The sequence below is a fragment of the Gymnogyps californianus genome, chromosome 9, assembly GCF_018139145.2.
Source record: "Gymnogyps californianus isolate 813 chromosome 9, ASM1813914v2, whole genome shotgun sequence".
Classification (NCBI taxonomy): domain Eukaryota; kingdom Metazoa; phylum Chordata; class Aves; order Accipitriformes; family Cathartidae; genus Gymnogyps; species Gymnogyps californianus.
The window spans coordinates 11090387-11110349 of record NC_059479.1 but is presented as its reverse complement, the minus strand read 5'-3'; the positions used below and the strand labels follow the sequence as shown (position 1 = coordinate 11110349).

General features: G+C 57.0%; 2 protein-coding genes across 4 annotated transcripts in view; both read right to left on the bottom strand.

The window, feature by feature from the left end:
- DLG3 (discs large MAGUK scaffold protein 3) overlaps positions 1-1825 on the bottom strand; it is a 79296-nt gene extending 77471 nt beyond the window's left edge. For both annotated transcript variants that reach the window (XM_050901587.1, XM_050901588.1), the window contains exon 1: positions 1781-1825. In XM_050901587.1, the coding sequence (XP_050757544.1) occupies positions 1781-1796 (16 nt within the window). In that variant the 5' untranslated portion in view covers positions 1797-1825. The remainder of the gene's footprint in view (positions 1-1780) is intronic.
- An 876-nt stretch (positions 1826-2701) lies between these two features.
- GDPD2 (glycerophosphodiester phosphodiesterase domain containing 2) lies at positions 2702-19922 on the bottom strand. 2 transcript variants are annotated; one of them, XM_050901797.1, is made up of 16 exons: positions 19886-19922; positions 11180-11328; positions 9897-10000; positions 9730-9823; positions 9419-9478; positions 8953-9051; positions 8476-8569; positions 7884-8029; positions 7288-7370; positions 6589-6739; positions 5823-6038; positions 4816-4967; positions 4295-4442; positions 3976-4058; positions 3509-3537; positions 2702-3212 (listed from the first exon to the last, which is right to left on the bottom strand). In XM_050901797.1, the coding sequence occupies exons 2-16, from the start codon at positions 11291-11293 to the stop codon at positions 3160-3162; spliced, it is 1626 nt and encodes a 541-aa protein (XP_050757754.1). In that variant the 5' UTR covers positions 11294-11328; positions 19886-19922; the 3' UTR covers positions 2702-3159. The 2 variants fall into 2 exon arrangements, with proteins under 2 accessions (XP_050757754.1, XP_050757755.1); XM_050901798.1 differs by lacking the exon at positions 19886-19922 and adding an exon at positions 13737-13767.
- Positions 19923-19963: the final 41 nt, after the last annotated feature.

The window sequence follows — 19963 nt, the reverse complement described above, 5'->3', positions numbered from 1 at the left end:
ATTTTTAAGAGTCAGCCAGCCACAAAAGCAGCCTCCTTTTACATATACCTGGAAGAGCTAACCCTGCTGCGAGGTGCAGAGGGGCCATGGCGGAGAGCTGGGCAGGGGCTGGAGGGTGGGTGGTTCTGCCTGCTGGCCCTCCTCAACCCTGAAAATCAGGGGCTAAGTGGCAAACTTGGGTTTCTACAGGGTGAAGCGTAAGAATTGCTCCATGCAGCAAGCAACCTTGGGTTAGCAGAAGACACAGTGGGAAAGGAACATGATGCCTTGGGGTCAGGGAAGGAGGGATGCTGGACCTGAGGGGAGCTGGAGACTGCCATAAAGCAATGCTTTGGTTAAAGACTGGATTCACCATAGCTGTGAGACAACCTTAGACCTAAAATAGCGGAGCTGTGATCTCTCTGTGCCAGGACACCTCCATGCTTCTCTGGGCAAGACACCCAGAGCTGCCAGTCCAGCTCCAGCCCCAGATGTGACCCATCTCTCAGGCAGGTGGGGACCTCCTGTGGACCTTGAGCCCATCCCAGCCCTATCAGTGAATATTTCCCTTTGTCACCCAGGCAGCCCACAGACAAAGAGCGTCTGTGTGAGGAGGCAGGGGAGCTCTCCTGCCACTGTTGGGGACTCATCTTTTAACCCAGGAACTCATGCAGAAAGGATGACCCTGCTCATCCCAGGGCTCTTGGCAGGGAATTCAGGTCATTGAACAAGGGGGCCTGTGTCTGCTAGGGTGCATGCCACCTGCCATCTCAGCTCGCCAGGCCGGCTCCCCTCCCCGCTCCCCTCCCGGCTCCTCCTCGGCCAAAAGGGGAAGGGGGTCCTGCATGTGTCACTGGCTCACACTGACTCATTGGGGGAGCAGAACGGAGAAGGGAGCCTGGGGAAGCGTGAATAACTCCTGCTCAGAGCTGGGCTTCATGCTGGCTCCAGGAAAAGCAGGGACTTCCCCAAGCTCCAGCTTTATTGGGCTTTATAGGCATCCTAGCCGTGTGTTATCCCTAAGGGCTTCCTTTTCTGCAATATCAGACAGTGGCTTCAGACAGCACCCAGCATCCCGCGAGCAGGGTTGAGTCATCTTCGCCTGGTCATTCCTGACTTTATCAGCAGAACCTAAAGAAGGAGGTGGAGAACCGGGGCCACCACGCCAGGACACAAAGACTGTGAACCTGGTGTGAACATCCCACCCCAGTCCAGACTACACAGAAGGAGCAGCATGGACCCTGCACTGACGGCCACCAGCACCGGGTGACAGCCAGCTGGAGCAGGGGAGTGCTGGCCCTGGACCACCAAACCCAGGGAAGTGCTGTGCCACCCAGCACAGGGGAGAGACCGGAGCACCCTTCCTGCAGCACCCAAGAAAGAGCACGTGGTGTCCGGGGCCCATCTCACCACGCCTCAAGGTGTGACTCCCAGTTACATGAGATCCTTCCTCGCAGGGCCCATACCTGCCCTCCCCACAGCACCCAAGGGTGCTGCAAGCACAGCATCCCATGGCCAGCCGCTCTGAGCCACGGTGGCATGAGGACATGTCCCACAGCCTGGAGAGGGAGTGAAGCTGGGGCACCCGGTCCTCAGGTCTCAACGCCGGGGGTGCACCGGGCAGGGCCGCCCGGCCCGTGGCAGGGAGGGAAGGAGGGCGGGAGCAGCCCGGCAGGAGCGCGGGGCACCGGGCGCAATCCCGGTGCCGATACCAGCAGGGCATACACTTGTTGAGCGCGGCGGGCCGCGGTGCCCGGCGCTGCAGGCGGGGCAGGGCAGGGCAGGGCAGGGCGCTCCTTACCTTCCCGGCGGATCATCGCTCAGCCGTGGCCGGTGGCCGCTCCGGTCGGTGCCAGCCCGCGAGCGGCCGAGCCGCCGCCCGCCCCGCCCCGCGGGAACCGGCCGAGGAGCCGCCCCCCGCCCGCCGGCACCGCCTCCGGGAGCGCCTCGGCACCGAGAGCACACCCGCACCCGGGCGCGCCCGCTGCTCTACCCCGGGGCGCGGCTGCTCGAAGCCCGCCGGGCTACCGGGGCGGCTCGGCGTGCGCACCCCGCCCCGGGAACCCCGGCAGGCACGCCCGGCTCGGCCTCCCCTCCCTCCCCGCTGCGGAGGGCCCGGCCCGGAGGAGCCGCTCGGCCCCCGGCACCGCTTCCCCGCGCTGTCACTAGATGGCATGGACGCGCCGCGGATCGCCGCCTGCCCCGGGCCGGTACCGGCTGGGTTGCGCCTGCCCCAGGGCCGGCAGCGCTGCAGGCAGCCGGGACTGCGGGTAAAGGTAGGGGGGGTGTAGGGGAGTGGGAAAGGGGGAGGAAGCAGTTACTCCCAACTCACCCCTTCGGGGTCTGTCTACCACTCCGCTGATTTATTGACATAAATAGGAAGGAACAAGTAAAACTGACCCAATCCCCCTTTCCAAGTTCAAGGCCCTGCTGCAAAGTGACCAATGCCGAGTCCCACCACTGCCCTGCCTTGCACACCTCCACAGCCTTGCAGCAGCAGGAGTGTGACCGTGGTCCTGCCAGCCCCAGACACCCTCCACCCCCAGCCCCTGCTCCTTTTTCCCCAAGAGCAACAGGCACTAACTGCTGCATGGGGTGCGAGCACCCTGGCCCACAAGCATGAAGCCAGCAGCAGCAGGGGCAGGACTTATATCCAGCACGGGGGTGGGAAGAGCTCAGCTCCCCCTCCATCTTGTGAAAAGCCACCCCACCCCCACCCCTTCCTATTCCTCAAGCCATGGGGCAGGGCACCCCCCAGGGAAGCAGCACTTTAAACAAGGTTTCCCATCAATGGCTGCAGAGCTGCTGATGACAGGCAGAGGCTGCCCTTCCCCTGTGCCAAACAGCAACTCAAATCCCCGCTAGTCCTCAAACCCCAGGGCAGAGGTCTTAGCCCCAGCACCGCTGGATAAGTACTCAGCCCCCCAGCACAAGCCAGCCCCAGGAAACCCCTGCAAAGGCTCCAGTTCCTCCAGTGGGAACTGGGAACCCAGTTCCAGGTCTTTTCAGCTGAGGGCAGTTGCGCACCACACAAGGAGCCAGGAAGGCTAAGGGGGACAGGAGGCTCAGGAAGGAGTCTGCAAAGGAAAGGACCCTCGAAGCCAGCCTGAGGAATGCTCCCCACTTGAGCTGTGCAGGGCTCTGGCTGCCCCTCCCCATGGCTGATGTAGGCCAGAGGGGTCACTCTTGCATCAAGCTGTTGATCTTTGTGAGCAGCACATCTGTCTCGGACTCTGGGGAGAGAAAAAACAGCCATCACAGGCAGCCACCATCCCGCAGCAACAGGCGGAGCAGCCTGAAAAGCAGGTTTGAGGAGACTTGGCGAATGTGGGATTCCCCAGCGGTGTCCCACAGGGCTGTTTGCTAAGGGAAGGACAGGAACTCCCTGGGCTGGGATTCCCTTCCCTCTCCCAGCCATCCCAAACCACTCTGTCATGTTCGGCTGGCGAAAGCTGCCTGCCTGCCAGGGAGAGTCCCGCAGGCACAGCCTGCCTCCAAGGGAGGGGAGCTCACATCTGTGCACACTCACCTGCTGGCCGTCTTCTCTGGGAGCACTTCCTAGCAGATGGAATAGGATCGATGTTAGCATGTCAGTCTGGCCTCCCCCTTCCCTCCTCTGAGCTCCCAGCTGGAGGCTGTGGGGCCCCACAGGGATCTGCTCTTGGTGCCTGCAGCACTGGTGAAGGAGCAGGGCCAAGGTCCCCCAGCCTCAGCCCACCAAGTCCTGGGGTGCAGAGCAAGCTAGTAAGCGTGAACTAAGGCATGCAGCAGCTCAAGGAAGGGTCAGGCCAGATTTTTAGCTGCAGCCTGGTGATAAAAGCTGCCTCAACACACTGCTGTCTCACTTAGCCAGACAGGAGAGGACTCCCCAGGATCTGAGTCCAGAGAGGGGTGGCAGGAGATACAACCAGGTGTGGGTATGTACCAGCTACCCAGGGCACACTACAGCCTCCCCCAACAGACCTGCCCCGGGTGGGGGAAAGGGATCAAACATACTTCAGCAAGAGGAAGGCCCAGACAATGGCAAGGAAGGAAGCACAGTCTACAACAATCCAGATCATGAGGTATGTGCTGCTGGGCTGCAAGGCAACAAGACAAGCCATGAACACCAGATGGGGGTGGTGTGCTGGTGGCACAGCCCAGCCTGCTGTGCCAGCAGTCCCTTCTGCAGGGTCACATGTTCCCATGCAAGCACAGCACTGAGCAAAAGCCACCCTCCAGGCAGCTGGCTGCCCAGGGCTGCTGCAGAAAGGGGCCCACAAGTGCCCGGGGCACAGGGCTGTGGGGCAGGGTGAAGGATGGAGGGGTCACTTACGAGCAGCCAGATGGGGTGTTTCATCTCTTTCAGCACCTGGCAGGCGTTGGTGGTGACAGAGCTCACCCCAGAGCACCACAGCACAGAGAAGAGCCAGGGCTGGTTCACCACGTACAAGTTGACAGAGATGTTGTCCTGGCGGTACTGCCTGCATAGGGACAGCCACGGTCAGAGCAGCAGAACACAGGGTGCCAGCACACTCGTGTACAGCCAGAGAGGACTGTATATCTGGGATGTGATCCAGCATTTGCAGCCACACGGAGCAAGTGTCTGGAGAGCCAGACACAGGGCAGATTTGCTGGCAAGGCAGAGGACTGCAGCCAGCTCCATCCCCTGCACCAGCCCTGCCTGATAAGGCATGCTTTTCCACAAGGCTGTAGCACACACCCTACCCTTCCCAGCAGTGTGCCAGCACTCAGCCTCAGCTGGCCCTCACGTCTGCTGGCCCCTGGGACAGAGCTGGGACAGTGCCCAGGCCCCACAGACCACAGCTCCCAGGCTCCTGGGCACAGGGCTCTCACCTTATCTCCTCAGAGCTGATATCCTGGTAGGGCAGATTGACATGCAACAGTGGCTCCTTCTCATTCTGGAGTCTCTTCCGGCCGTAAACTTGCTGAATGCCTGGGGCTTGCTGTTTGACCTGCTCCCTGAACCCATCCGGCAGCCAGAGGACCTAGGCGAGGGCCAGAGAGCACATGCAGAGGAGAGGTGCTCCAGAGAGCTTGCTCTCTTCTGATACTTCCTTGCAGGTCCAGGCACACATGGCCTGCTCCAACAGCTGCTTCCTGCCCCCCTCTCCACACTCAGCTCCTCCACGAGGATCTCAGCCAGGACAGTCTCCTAAGAGCTTGCCCCGGCCAAGAAGTAAGCACAACAGACCCCACTGAGGGGAGAAAGCAGTTCCAGCCTAAGACAGCTGCAGCAGTTATGTCCTTTCTGGGTCCTTGAATGGATCAAGCAGTGCCCAACTCTGCAGCAAGAATGCACCTTGGATTAGCACTACAGTACAAATCTTTGCTGTATCCCCTCCTGCTCTACATTCCCAAAAAGCCAAGAAGGGAAAGCAATTTGGGTGCTAATTCATCCCCTCGGGGCAGCACATGTCCTGTGCTGCAGAGGTTGGATGAAGTGCAAAGGCAACACAGGAGGTTGCAGCAGGAACCCAAGAGCTGCAGGGAGAGGTGTGGCGCAGTGTGGCGAGGTGGAAGCCTGAGCATTGTTTTCCTGCTCTTGCTAGCACTGTTGGTCCCCTCCCTAGACTGAGTCACTGCTTACACACCAGGGTGGCCAGTGCTGGGGAACCAGAGTATTTGGAGGGGTCCGAAGCTGTAGGCATTAACCCCTAATTATTGGCAACTTCTCCCAGCTAGAGAACCCCACGCCTGGACAGGGTTCCCCAGCAGGGATTGCATATGGGGATGTGGTGTATGGGGTGGCAGGGATGCTCAGTGGGGTTGGTGGGGCATCTCCCACCATGGCAGGGGTGTGACAGCAGGGCCCAGCAGTGGTGGGGTGGTGGCCAGCTCACCTGCTGTAGTGGGATGCCTGACTGTAAGATCACTTGCAGGGTGGCATTGACGAAGTTCTGGTAGTCACTGTGGTTCTCAGGCCGGAGGTCGAACATGATGGAGATATTACTCTGCTTGGCTGCCTCTAGTGCCTGTTCCAGGGATGGGATCCTCTGTTTAGTTGCCTGGTAGCGATCGCCAGCAGAAAGACTCTGCACAGTGGGAAACGGTCTCCGCTGTAAGGGTGAGAGTTAGTCATCATAGGCAGAGCCCCCGTAAGCTTCCACCTCCCAAACTGGTGACCATCTCTGGCTCTCAGTTTCCTACACTGGCCTCTCCACATGCTCTCCAGTGCAGACAGGCACAGGGATCCTTCCCCTGCACATCCACTGGGCACCTCTACCCTTCTCCCCACTAACAGCACAGTTCAAGCAGCCCCAACACCTGTGGGCATTCAGAGCAGCTCAGCAGTTGCTTAGTCACCTTTTGGGAATAGCCTTGCCACAGCTGCCTCCAAGCCCAGGCAGGCTGTGCAGCTCAGAGCAAACGCATGAGACATCTCCCCTCAAACCAGCCTCCTCCATGACTTGGCTGAGGAGCTAGAACAAACCCCAGCTTGGGGCGTAACTGCACCCAAGGGATTCGTGCAGGTGTGGAAGTGCTTCTGCACCCTGTCCAGGTGTCTGCCAGGACCAGCGCTCCAGAGGGAACCTTCCCCAGGGCAGGGCTCATGCTTCACCCACAAATGCACCCATCCCTGACCAACGACCCCAGGGGCATCCTGACCTCCAGGAACCAGCTGCCAGCATCCAGCTGCTGGAGGTCTGTCCAGTTGAAGGAGGTGCTGTTCAGGGCAGCCCTCTCAGGGAACACAGCCTGCACGTTGGTAGTCCTGGTGAGTTCCTCATCATGCATGAGGAATGGGACCCCGTCAGCACTGGCAAAGGAACAGAGAGGGAAGCTCTGTGTTGCAAGCTGTTTGTCTCCTATCCCTGCCCTGGCATTTCTGCTCCCTCCCAGCCACCCTGCTAGGGTAATCCCCACCCTTATGCCTACCTGTGGTCCTCTATGCAAAAAGGTGAGTGTCTGCAAAGCACAGAGCACCTAGAGACCAAGCCAGGAACCAAGTAGTTCCTTGCTCACTGCAACAGCTGTCCCCACAGCAGGATTGCATGAGCTGAACTAAAGCTAGGGTCTGTTTTCCAAGCAGTGCCCCTCCCCTGACAGTGCCTCCCTCCTAATGCCCTGGAAGGCAACCTGCATGGGGAGGACAGAAACCCAGTACCTCTGCCAGATCATTGGGACACCAAGCTGGAGCTAGTCCCATACTGGGAAGGTGGGAATGGCGGAGCCCTTTGAACAGGGCTGCCTCCAAATGCAGACTATATCAGTCCTCCAGGTGTGTTCCAGAATGCCCCATGTGGGAGGTGATATCCCAGGATACACAGGCCCCTTCCTCCCTCTGAGTCCCTGCTGCCCCTTTACCTCACCATGATGTCTGTCTCAAAGACTTGCACATCACAGTCCACTGCCTTCTGCAGCGACATGAGGGTGTTCTCGGGGGCCAGCTGGAAAAGGAATGGTGTTAGTGCAGAGGGTACAGGCAGGAAGGGGCATGAGGCAGGCACTCACCCTGCCTGGCTGCACCCAGCAGCTTGGCTGGGCTCTAGGGCAACCACAGTGAGACTGGGGTGACCCTGGTAGGGCGGGGGATGGAAAAGGGCTGAGTGCAGACAGCTAGAGCCTGCCTAGTCCCTGCTTTCCAGCCCACACTATACAGCCAGGCTTTCTGCTGGGAGTCACCTGCTCCTGGTCCAGCAGCACTTAGCAAGCAGCTCTGCCCTGCAGCTGCTGTGCCTACCCGCCTCACCCTGTGCTCACCCATCCTCCAGCCCTGTGCTGCCCTGGTTGGTGTGGAGACCCCTCTCTACTGGACTGGCCAGGGCTCGTCCAGGCCTGCAGCAGCAAGGGTCTGATGTCAGTGCCCCATAGCCAGGCACAGCCTGGCTTTCGCTGGCAGAGCAGCCTGCCCCATCCATCCTGACCACTGTGCCAGGACACTGCTGGTGCTGGTCACTCACCATGGGTGCTCCTCGGTGGCCAACCAGGGCTGGCTTGGGAGGCAGCTGGTTCTCCTCCATGATGCAAGGGGAGGCGATTCCCAGGGGAGCCAGATACAGCGCGATCATCACCGCGCAGTACACAAGCAGCAGAAACACCTTGAGACCTGCAGGCAGAGACAGAGGAGATAGAGGGGTAAGGTACAGAGGAAGTATTTTGCAGGCCGTTAGGAATAAGCCAAGGCTGCTTCACCTGGCATTAACTTATGGTTGCCCTAGGTCAGGCATTGCATCCCCAACCTGAGGAACACTGCAGATTTATTCTTGGCCCACTATATGTCCTTGCACCCCAACACAGCACTTCTGCAGGACTCAGTCTGCCATCCATAGGCCTCCTTCAGCTGCAAAGCAGTGAAGGCTGAAGGTGCACCAAGGGCTGGGCATGAGAAGCAGCAACCAAGAGCAGGCGTTACTACCAGACTGAGTCCTGGGGACCTATTCCCACTGCACCGATGCTCTCTGTGCACCACTCTGCCACCAGTGCTGCTCGGCTGGGTGGTAGGAAGCAGGGCACCAGCCGAGGGGGGAGGTGGAGACCTTGGAGGGGGATTACCTGTGTTGCGGGTGCGGTAGATGAAGCTGGCCAGGGGCCAAGCAAGGAGCGTCATTCCCCCCACGATTCCAATGTGCAGGAAGGGACCTGTTGCCTGGGGAGGCAAAGGCAGGGTGTCAGCTGGCACCAGCTCAGCCCATCCCCAAAATTCACATGCTCCAATGCCAGGGATCTGCCACTGCAGCCAGCACCACTGGAAGAGCCACAGTGCCAGGGAGGGAAGGACAGGCTCCTGGGGGGACTGAACAGACTCCCCGCTCTGGTTCAGCCACCGTTCATCACCCTGACTGCAGCTGCTCCAGGCAGGACTGCAAGAGCAGGAGAACCTTGCCGGGCCAGGCAGCAGAAGTCAAGGGCAGGGAGTTAACCTCCATGGCACACAGCCATGCTGGGGGCTCCAGTCACCACCCTTCAGCTCATCCCCACAGGCCAGGTACTGGGTACAGTGGGGGAGTCTCTGGTATCGAGGTGACTCACCTGCAGGGAGATACGTGCACTTCTCCACTCCTCCGCCCACTTTATTCCCAGCCCTGTGAAGGCTGCAGCCACCACCAGGGCAGTTAAGATCAGCAGGGTCTGTGGGGGAGGGCACAGGGCAATTAGGGGAGCACACAGCATCCTGCAGGCCAGCTGGGCTCTGCCTCGGCAGGACAGGCAGTCATCCTTATCCCTTCCTCCTGAGCCCCTGCAAGTCCCAAGACCTCACTTCCCCCATCTGGGTTTGCAGCTGAGCTCTGTACCCCATGCTTTGAACAAGGGGAATATTGCCATCCCAGAGAGGTGTGGCTGGGGGACTAACAGCTGCAGCCCAGCTCAGCAGGGACACACAGCCACTCAGTGGGGTCACAGCAGCCGTACGCAGCCCCAGTAGGCTGGTCGCAGCTTCCCAAGGTGCAAGGGCAGCCAGAGCAGGCACCATCTCCCTGCACCCCCAGTCTCTCACCTTGTGCAGCCAGTGTAGCTTCAAGGGCTGGCTGCAGAGCTGCAAGCACAAAGCAAGGACCTGCAAGAAGAACAAGGAGATGTCAGAACTGGGCTGTACCCCACACCTCAGCCCTCTAAGGGCACAGGACTCAGCCACAGGAGCTCTGGCCCCCCAAGACAGGCAGGGTCTCTGGCCATGCTCAGGCTGACACAGCTCCAGCAGGCCGGATGCTGCCGGCTCCACCTGGCTCTGCACAGGGCATGGCAGCCAGCCTGCGCTCAGCACAGCTCCGTACCCCTACTAGCCCAGGCGGGATCAGTGGGGCTCACCAGCAGCACAGCAGAGTAGGTGATCAGCACGGCCGTAGCTATGAGCAGGACCAGGGACCAGTCTAGCCACAACTTCCTCTGCTTGAAGATGAACCTGCCAGCAAAGGGGATGGTCAGAGGGGCAGGGGGGACACGGGGAGCAAGGCTGGACATTGGATCCTACTCACTCATTGAAGTTGTGGAAATCATTGAGGATGATGATGGCGAAGTAGAGCCACACCAGTGTGAAGAGGAAGACGCAAAAGAGGAAAAGGAACCAGCTGCAGTCACACTGAAATCCAGAGATGACAGCTATGCACACATCTGCAGGGCACCTAGCCCCTGGCCAGGTTGCCGAGACCACTGGGGAGCACCCAGCCTGCAGCAGGGTGCGCAGGGGGTCACAGAGGCACTGGCCTCCTGGGCCCAGGCACTGAGCTGCCCCATGGAGAGGGAATAGAGCTCCCCAGGAGAGCTCTTTTGGCTGGACGCATGCTACAGGAAGACAGACCAGCAGCTCCTACAACAAGCTAAAAAGCTGCCTATGCCAGGCTGGGGAGGACAGCCCCTGTGGCAGGACTGCCTCCTTTGCCATGCAGCAGCCCCTGGGAGCAGGCTGGGACTTTGGACACAGGAAGGGGCAAGGAGCCACGTCATGTTCCCTTCTAGCTGGGTGATCTGTGGGCTGGGCGGAGAAGGGTGCTGTGCCCCAGAGGTGCCCATTGCAGCGATGAGCCTGCAGACTGCTCCTGCCTGCCCAGCCAAAGCCAGGTCCAGCCTCAGGGTCTCCAGCCCTCAGCCCCATGTATGCAGGGAGGTGAGGGGTGCCGCAGGTGCTGAGCAGGACACCTGGCAGCCCGGACCAGCTTGCACATTCCAGGCAAGACAGGACAAGCAGCTGCACAGCCACTCCCATGGGAGTTGGAGACCTCAGAGAATCCCAGGGCCTCACCCTCCCAGGTTACAAATTACTGGGGACACCCCCTTCCAGCACCCCATCAGCGGGGGCCGCACCCAGCCCAGGAACCATGCCTCCCACGTGCCTTGTCGGCACTCAGCGCCCCAGGACCTGCCTGCCACGCTCAGCCCTCGGGGAGCACAGCACTCTGCTCCAGGCACGCGTGAGCCCTGCCGCAGACACACGCTTGGCTGTGCAGGGGACGGCCATGGCTCAGCCTCGCTGCTGCCAGCGTGCTGCTCTACCCTTCTTGTCACCTAGCAGGAAGAGACAGCTCACCCTCTCACTTTCTCACTGCTCCAGGCTAGGGCAGTCCCTGGACAGAGAGGGTGCCAGGTAGCACCCCAGCTCTCTTGGGGCTCAGCCCTGGGGAGCAGGACCAGTGCCAAGGGGTCAGCAGCCCCATGTCTGGGCTGAGCCCTCCAGCCGGAGCCCGTCCCCACCCCAGACACCACTCCAAGCCTCCCACGCAGGGGCTGGCCAGCCCCAGCTCAGTATCACCCACGGTATCACCTTGGTGGTTCTTAGGCCCTTCCTCTTCTCCTTCTTGGCAGTGATCCACCGGCAGCTGTAGAGGCAGAGCAGGCAGGTGGCACAGGGGTGGCAGCAGCCAGGAGGGTCTGCCATAGTGCCAGGCTGTCCCAGGCCAAAGGTCAGGCGTCCTGCGGGGGATGCACACAGCGTGTTGGCACAGACCTCCCGTGTTGGCACACGCTGCCCCCTGCCCCGTGGGGATGGGGCACTGCAGCATCCTGGGTCCAGGTACCCTGGCAAGCAGCTGCCCCAGAGCCCTGGGACATAGCGGGGCTGCTGGCCGTGTCCTCAGGCAAGGCATGGTGCCAGGGAAAGTGGGAGCACAGGGTGCAGCCCAACCTGTTCAGCAGGCTTCCCTGGGACCCTTCACTCAACGAGCCGGAGCAAGCCCGGAGCTGGCAGGGAGCAGGGCCTGCTCCCCAGCCCAGGGTTTGGTGCTCTGCCTGTGAGCCAGGGGCACCGTGCAGGCTCTACAGTCACAGACACCCAGGCTGGGTGCAGGGCTACCACTGGGTTCCCCACACACTGGGAAGGGGAGAGGGCCAGGACACTTTGCTGTGGTCCCCAGATTCCTGGTGCTTGGCTGGAGGAAGCAGAGAGCCCCGAGCAAGGTCTCCCTTTATCCACACCAAGAAACCCCATGTTTATTACAGCTTGCCCTGCTGCAGAGCTGCTCCCCCTCCTCATCCCAACCTCCCCAACAGGCCAGGCACCCCATGCAAGACTATCACCCCACAGATTAAGCCAAACTGTCATTTCATTGCGACCACTGAGCCAGGCATAGTAGCCAGCTGACCACATCCTCCCAGCCACATCCTCTCCAATGTTGGGGCAAGAGTGTGCCTAGCAGGACCATGTCCCATCCCAACCTGGGCCCTGGAGAGGGGAAACAGAGCTAGCCCAGGCCCTTCCAGCCCCAGCCAGCCACACCAGAGTGGCTCTGCCATGCCCTGGCTATGGCCAGGGTCAGCCTGGTCTCCCCCCATGACACAGCAGCACTCCAGTGCAGCATCTCACTCCCAAATACCACCAGTATGTTGGTCTGCAGGGCTGGGGTGCAGTCTTTCCCAGGACCCACACAGAGCAGTGGCTGCTGGGGCATGCACAGCCAGGTACCAACTCAAGAGCAGGACCCCTAACCTGCCCAGCTGACTTCTGCAGGCTGGGGGAGGTCTGGGGGCCATTATCAGCAGGACCAGCCAGCCAAGGTGCAGTGGATGCTGAGCAGCACAGCAGTGCCCACGTCTGCTGCCCCCTCTGTCTTCTAGGGACCAGATCAGCAGCTGTGATCTGCTCAGTGATCACACTGAAGGAGCCAGCCCTAACACAAGTGCAGGAAGCCATGGGACCAGATAGTTTGCCTCCCTGATGCCCAGGGGCTCTCGCTGCAGGCTCATACCTCTGCTGTCACCAGAAGCAGAAGCACCACTTCCACCAGGGAGCAGTGGGCTCAGCCAGCATCCCCTGGCACTCACCCTGTCCCCCTCTCGCTGCTCACACAGACAGAGCATGGGTGCCAGCAGCTGTTCAGGAAAACCCTGCCGCCACCCCCCCAGCTGGCTCCCACGCAGGGTACAAAGTACAGTAGGAGTGGCTGTGGGCACCAGCCGAACTTCAGCACTTAGCTGCTCCAAGAGGCTGTTGCTGCCAGGACTAGAGCTTGGCAGAGCAGTGGCACAGGAGTGGCCACAAATCTACACCAGTGGTGCTATCTGGAGGATTCAGAGGGAAAATGTCAATCTGTTCCTCAGCTCTGAGTGGGACTGCAGCAGCGGCACCAGTAGTTATTGTGCAACACCCCTGCACAGGGCACAGGTCCCAAACAGAGCTGGGCTGGGCACGCAGCAGACCCTGCTCAGCTTCTGCTTCAGCTCCAAGGGGAGAGCTGCACAGCGGGAGCTGGGGGTCTGTCAGGGCTGGAAGGAGCCCTCCTTCAGCTCCCACCAAACAACCCCCATGGCACACCCCCAGCCCTAGTGTGGGGGGCACAGGGGGCTTGAGGGGGTGACAAACCCATTGCTACAGTCACCAACACGGCAGCACATGCTTGCAGCCCCACAAGGACCTTTGTGCCCCAGGACAACCAGGTGGCCACAGGCAGGACAAGATCCCCTTGCCCTCATGGAGCTGAGCCAGTCGAGGCTGTGTGCCACTGGGCAGGTCAGCAGGAGCTGACACCCAGCCCCGCTGTCCCTGACCTCACAGGAGGGATGGCATAGCTCCTGGGTCAGCATGGGGAGCAGGGTGACCCCAAAACAACATGAGCAGCATGGCCTGGCCCAGACCTCCCACTCCCAGCCTCACGCCCCACATCTCCCCCATGCAGTCAGCCCCGGGCTCCCCATCCCCACTCTCCGGAGTGTGGGAACAGCACAAGCAGCCCCTTTCCTTCCTCCCCCTCAGCTGCATGCAGGGCCAGGACAATCACCCCCTTTGCTGCCCTGCCAGCTTTCCCACAGCTCCCATGGCAGCGCGGGATGGCGTCCCCATGGCATGGGCTGCCACCCCAGGGCAGTGAGCCAAGTGGGGAAAATACCTGCTCCCTGTGGACGCTGGGTTCCCGCAGCTGGGACGCCGGCAGGCCAGGTGAGTGCTGGGGCTGGGCTCTCAGCTGGGCGTCCCTGTGCGGCAGAGCCCTGCTCTGCTCCTCCGCTGCCTGCTCACACCCTCCTGGGTGTGTTTGTGGCCCAGCAGGGCTGCCGATGCCGCCTGCAGGTCTGCACAGGCCGGCAGAGGCGGGCTGCCCGCAGCAGGCGCAGCAGGCAGGGCCGGGGGTCAGGGCGGGCCCCCGCCAGCAGCTTTGTGCCCCACCGACCCCGGCGCAGCCTCTGCTTCGTGGCCGCTGGGAAAGTGGAGAAGGGGCCCAGGGGGGCGTCATGCGCCGCAGCACAGAGGAGTTTGCAGGCAGCCCACGCTCCAGACAGATTAAGGCTCCAGGGAGAGCTCAGAGCGGGGAAGGCAGATGGAGGCAGAGCTTTGGGCATCGCCAGGCCTTTGAGCATGGGGCTGCAGGAGCCCCTCTGTCAAAGGGAGACTTTTCCTTGCAGAGGAAGCCTGGGACGGACGCATCCTGGGCCACCACAGCTAGCCCAGCTGACACTCACTGGGGCATGCTTTGAAGGCAGAAGCACAGAGGTAAAAGTGGTTTCTTGTCTTGAGCCAAGAGAAATGCTTCAGAGCCAACGCATCTGAACTTTGCTAAAGCAGCAGATGAAAGAAGGCCCTCCACCTCCCTTGCTCCCTCCTTGTGGCATGGCACAGCTGCATTCCCCCACCCTCCACTCCAGGTCTCAGCAGAGGCACAGCCCCTGGTGAGCCAGGATGGGTGCTCGGATCTTTCTGTGTCAGTGACTTGCTCCATCATTGCCTGGTATCTCAGGGGACCTCTGTGATCTCCTGCCACTTGCAAAGGAGCCGAGAAAGCTGATTTACAGGGAGGTGACAGCATCCTGCAGTGACACAGCAACTGCCAGGCTGGGTAGAAGCCTCAGCACTTACCCCCACAGCTGATCCTATTCCACACTTATTAACAGCTTTGGCACAAATCATTGAACAGCTCCATGAAATGTGCTGATCAAGTACATCTGCGAGGCCTTATCAGTGGACGGTCTGGAGCACTGCAAGGGAGGTTGCATAATAGCACCCATTGCTCTGCACCCGAAGGAGTAAGCTGAAAGCATTGCAATGGCCAGGAATACCCCTGGGACGAGCAAGCAGCCCTGCACCTCAAATTTTGTCAGCTGTGAGCAGCTAGGAGCAAGGTTCACTGCCTGCATCCACGTGCTCTGCCAGCTCCGTCACAGAACAACCGTGATGCCACGGGGCAGAGCAAACCCGCGGGCTGGGGTCTTCCCAGTGGGACTGTGCCCCGGGAGAGCCCCTGGGATGCAGAGAGCCCGTTTTACCAGATTAAAGATATTTAGTGTTGGGTATAGGGTTGCAGATTGTAAGGAGATGAAGAAGTGAGCACTGGGGAGGGGTGAAGGACCACTTAAGCCAAGAAACAGCTTAGGCAGTGGGGAGGGGAAAACTGAGCATGAATAAAGAGACCAAGGTGATACTGGAAGAGGGGAGGTTGCAGCAGAGCTCCCGGAGACCCAAAAGCTGTGGATTTTAGGGGAGCAAGGCAAAGCTGACGGGAGAGGCACCCCTCAGCCACGGGCAGATCAAGCAGCGGGACTCACAGCTCCCCCAGGGATCCCCCCGGGTACTGGCCACCGTCTGACCGCGCCGGGCGGGGGCCCCCTTCACTCTTGAAGGACAAACTGTGACAACCCCGGAGCTACGGAAGGAGCGAGGCCTCCGGGGGCCGCACCGGGCCCTCGCCGGGGGAGCCCCGCGAGAGACGGGCGCGCAGCCCCCGCCGCCTGCAGCGGCCGCCAGAGGGCGCCGCCGGCGGCGCGGTGGCTCTGCTGCCCCGCACTCTATGGTTCCGCAGCCCCTCCCGCCACGCTGGCGGGGCCGCTGCCGGCTCACGGCCGGGCGTTGCGGTCCTGCCGGGCGGCGCCCGGACACGGGCAGCTACAGAGAAGGGGAGCGGCGGCAGCGCCGCCATTCCCGCGTAAGCCCCCGGCTTCGGCCCCGTGGGAAGCGGCAGCCATTTTTTCCCCCGCCGCGAGACTGCAGGAGGCAGCCATATTGAACGAGGGCAGCGGCGTCGTATCGGTGCCTGTAAGGGGCGGAAGCCATTTTGAGTACTGGCACGTGCGCCGGGCGACAGCGCCGCCCGGGCCCTGCCCAGTCAGTGGCGGCACGCAGCCGCCAGCGGGCGCGCTGGCCCCGCGCTGCCGCCGCTTCAGCGCCCCGGCAGGGCCGGCTCGGCGGTCCGTTTCGCTCCGCGCCAGCACTGTCGCCTCCGGAGCGGCTGCCGCCGCCAGCCGCTCCCTCAGGAGGGCCCGGGCTCCGGGAGCTGCGTGAGGGCTCTCAGGGCAGCTTGCCTGGGAGGCTCCTCGGGCTCCCCGTTCCGCAGAGGTGGGCCTCGGCCGGGAGCTCGCACAGCTGCAGGCCCCCAGAGCACAGCCCTCGCCAGGAGCTGCCTGCCACCTGAGATTGCTTTGATACTGTAAAAGGCCAATGGAGGTGACATACAGTGACATCTAGTTTGCTTCTGTCCGCATTTTAGGTCTTCCTGTAGTTGATGTTCACACAATAGAAGTCAGCAGCTCACCAAGCTGAGCTGTTGCTGCTTTGTGATGAGGGAGATCTTGCCTTGTGCTGCCTCTGTTCAAAGCAAGCCTCCCAGAGGAGCAGGTCCTGGCTGCCTGAGCCTGCTACAGCACAGGAGCACAGGTCAGGGTTTCACCAAAAGGAAGGAGCCAAACTTAGGGACACTTCATGGCTGAGTCCATCAGACTACCATAAACAGGGGCATCCTAGGCATACACTACTCTGCCAGCTCAGATGCTTGTCTGATGGCCAGGAGCCAAGTCATAGTTGAACAGTTAAAGCTAACAACCAGAATGCATAGTCAAGCTAGCTTAGCTCTACAGCTGTCTCACCATGAAGTCAGAAGTGCTAGAATTAGTTGGGAAGAAGACAAAATAATGTCCCTGTCAGCACAGTTGAATCAGCTCATGCACAACATCGTGTTGCATTGCTGTAGGTAGGGTTTGTGCCCTACCTAAATTCTAGAAAAGTTATAAAAACAAATGCACGGAGGAATGGTCTAAGTGAGCAGGGAAACTTATGTTGCTATGTTGCAATTCAGCTGAAGTTATCTCTCTAGACTATTAACTTGGGGAGCAGAGAAGGTATTTTTAACATATGGAAGTGACTTAATGGCTTTATGTTAGGTTCTTGTTTTTCAGCTGAACTTGTCACAAACCAGTCTTTCTGAAAAAGATGTAAGCCACTGATTCAGTTACTTCTGTTTTTCACTATACTGCATGTAATCTACAAGACATACAGCTTTTAAGTTTGACCATTTTAAGGAATGTTTTCCCTTCATGTAATCTTCCATAGGACTCAAGACCTGGGATAAAAGGGTAAGGCAACACAGATTTCTGTAACCATTATTTCACACTCTCTCAGCTTCTAATGGACAACAAAAATTCAGTGTATCACCATTCCTCCACTGTCAACACTTTGAAAGCCAGTGGCACAGACTGTGCTTCCACTCCAGCTAGTAGCTTTCCTACATAAACTGGTAGGCCAAGGCAAAGATCTCTCCATCATGAATCTAAAAATCCCTACTTGCTGATAATCTGCAGTAATATAGAACTTGCTACATTTTGAAGCTATCTTGCATAGGCATATTAAGAAATTAAGTTGTTAGGAAGAACTACTCGGAAGGTAAAATGTCTACTGAAGGGAGGATATATGCATCATGGCACTAGACTTAATGGTTAGGTTTACTTTTTCCTAAAGGCCAGAAGCTTATAAGGAATTAAAGTTTGTAGTGAACAAACTTTGGATCAGAGAGTAGCCCCCCCCAGTAGGCTAGTTAAGGAGATCAGGAATGCAGATTGTGAGAGTATTGTTCAGCACGAAAAAACCTCTGTGGAGAACTGTATTTATTTTAGCTCTTACCAGAGTTTGTATGATATAAGGCAAATCACTTGACCCAAACTTTTCACGGGTGGTCCTTATAGTTTTAATTTCCTGAGTACTTGAAAACAGCATGGGGCTGATTTTCAGGAGTGCTAATCATTCATTGTTATAATAGAGATGAATGATAGAAGCTCTGAGGATCAAATGCTAATGAGTGTTAAGAGTTCAAGCTGTACAGTAACAGCAGATCTCAGATTGGGCACTGTACCAGTGCAGTGTTTAGCCCCTCTGTTTTCATAGGAATCTAACAACCCTCAAGGGTTTATGGAGATACATTTATTAACATATGGAGAACACAGACTTTTACAAGAGCACAGTAGAAAAGCAGAAAGTAATCTGTTCAGTAAGCATTATACTGTATACATACAGTTAGGAAATGATTTTTTAGGAATAGTGTCATGGCATATCTAAAGTTGATAATAAGGCAAAGAAGGCTTTTCTGGGGCTCCCTGAAAAAAAGAGGAATTCAAAGAGGCAAGTCTTGCTTTCATTTAAAAAAATTTAATTACCAAATTACTGATATTTTTGTCAGAGATCTGTCCTGTAAGATTTACATGCTATACTTCATTGATGATTTCAAGGAATTAAATAATTGGTTTTGTTCAGATGTAGCTTTTCCTTTTTGGAACTTGAACTAGTTTAGAATTTGAAGATGTTTATCGTTTGCCATTTCCTAATTGCCTTATCATTGCATGCTTAACTGAAGCCACACAATAACAAACTGAAGCCAAATCTTAAGTATACATTTAAGATATGATAGAAGGGATGCTCACAGGGTATACTCACATGCAATTTTGCGTCTTAAACTACATATTTTTGGTTTTTGTATCATCTACAAAGGAAGCTGACTAATTTAATTATAGCAGAACTGTTTTTCTAGTTAGTTCATTTCCTTTATAGAGATAATTAGCTTTACTAGAAGTTAAGTTGTAGGCATAACTTACTGAATGGGGCAACACTGATACTCTGCAGATCTGGTTCCACTTGCTTTGCATTGAAAAACATACTTGAGCAGTATCAGTGGTTTATGTTATTTTCTGACCAATATTTGTATTTTTTCCAGAAAAAATATAATACTTCCCTTGTCAATAAACATAAAACATCTTATCTGCCACTTACTTCCATTGTTCTACTACAGAAGCTTTTGTATTTAGCCTTTTTTTGTTGTTTACTAACTTTTAAGACATACTATTATTTTTGCACTGGGATAAGCCTTTGCTATGGAGCATTTGCTCCTGATGCATCTCTTGTTTCTGTTCAGAGTTATAGTTACTGTAGAACAACATTACCCCCCCTTTCAGGATGTAAAAGCAGCTATGAGATCACTATGTTAAGGCATGCTATGGAACACAAAATCTATTTGTTGCTTAGGCTGCCTTTCTTTTCTCATTGTTTCAGAAGCCTTCCATGAAGTCATTACTGCTCACTGATGTTACTGTTAAGCCACATACTTTGTTACAGCATTACTGAGGAGCTAACAGCAGTCTAGATAGGATAAGACTCTGAATCAGCATTCATGTCAAAAACAAGCTTAAGTACTTGACAAAGAAAAGCTCAACTCTCAAACTGACAAGCACCTATTAGGATACAGCCCAAGCTCCCAAGCACCCAACTTTTACATGCTTGCTTTTTATTCAAGTATCAATACAGATAATGGTTCAAGTCAGTCCTTGCTCAAGGAATACCACTTCTGATCCCCTACTAGCCTTATTACTCATAGGATTCTATCATTTCTACTCTATAAATCTAGGTAGAGAAAACAAAGCCCTCTTGCATATCTATTTTACTAGCACTTCTCTATTCTCAGATAGGTTATTTGAGAATAAATAACACTTTTTAGAGTCATGATGTGCTGCAGCCAGTAATACTTCCATTATACTTGCAGTGCTACTATGTTTTTACTCCTAATACCTACAAGCTGTTGTTATCAGATAACTTCACAGAACTATTGGAGCCTTTCCTGTTGTCTTAAGGGAGACAATTTGTTTATATTAGACACTTCCATAAAAGCAAGTTTCCCACACATGTAACTAATCTGCATCCCATATTTTCCAACTACTTTAAATACTAAATCAGTTTAAATACTAAAAAAAACCCCCAGAAAACCAAGAAAAGGCCCCAAACTGGCTCACTTACCAGACAGAAGCAGCTTCTTGTTTCAGTCTCTCCAGTGTATATAAGTAGCAGCTGTTTGCCATTGCCAAATTTATAGGA

What these genes read in the sequence shown, in the direction of transcription:
- GDPD2 (XM_050901797.1), bottom strand. Translation starts at nt 11,293, where the DNA reads ATGGCAGACCCTCCTGGCTGCTGCCACCCCTGTGCCACCTGCCTGCTC. An exon ending in GATTTCCACAACTTCAATGA is followed by an intron (nt 9,824 to 9,896) that starts GTGAGTAGGATC and finishes CTTTGCTGGCAG; the next exon opens with GTTCATCTTCAAGCAGAGGA. An exon ending in CAGGCATCCCACTACAGCAG is followed by an intron (nt 4,968 to 5,822) that starts GTGAGCTGGCCA and finishes GCCCTCGCCTAG; the next exon opens with GTCCTCTGGCTGCCGGATGG.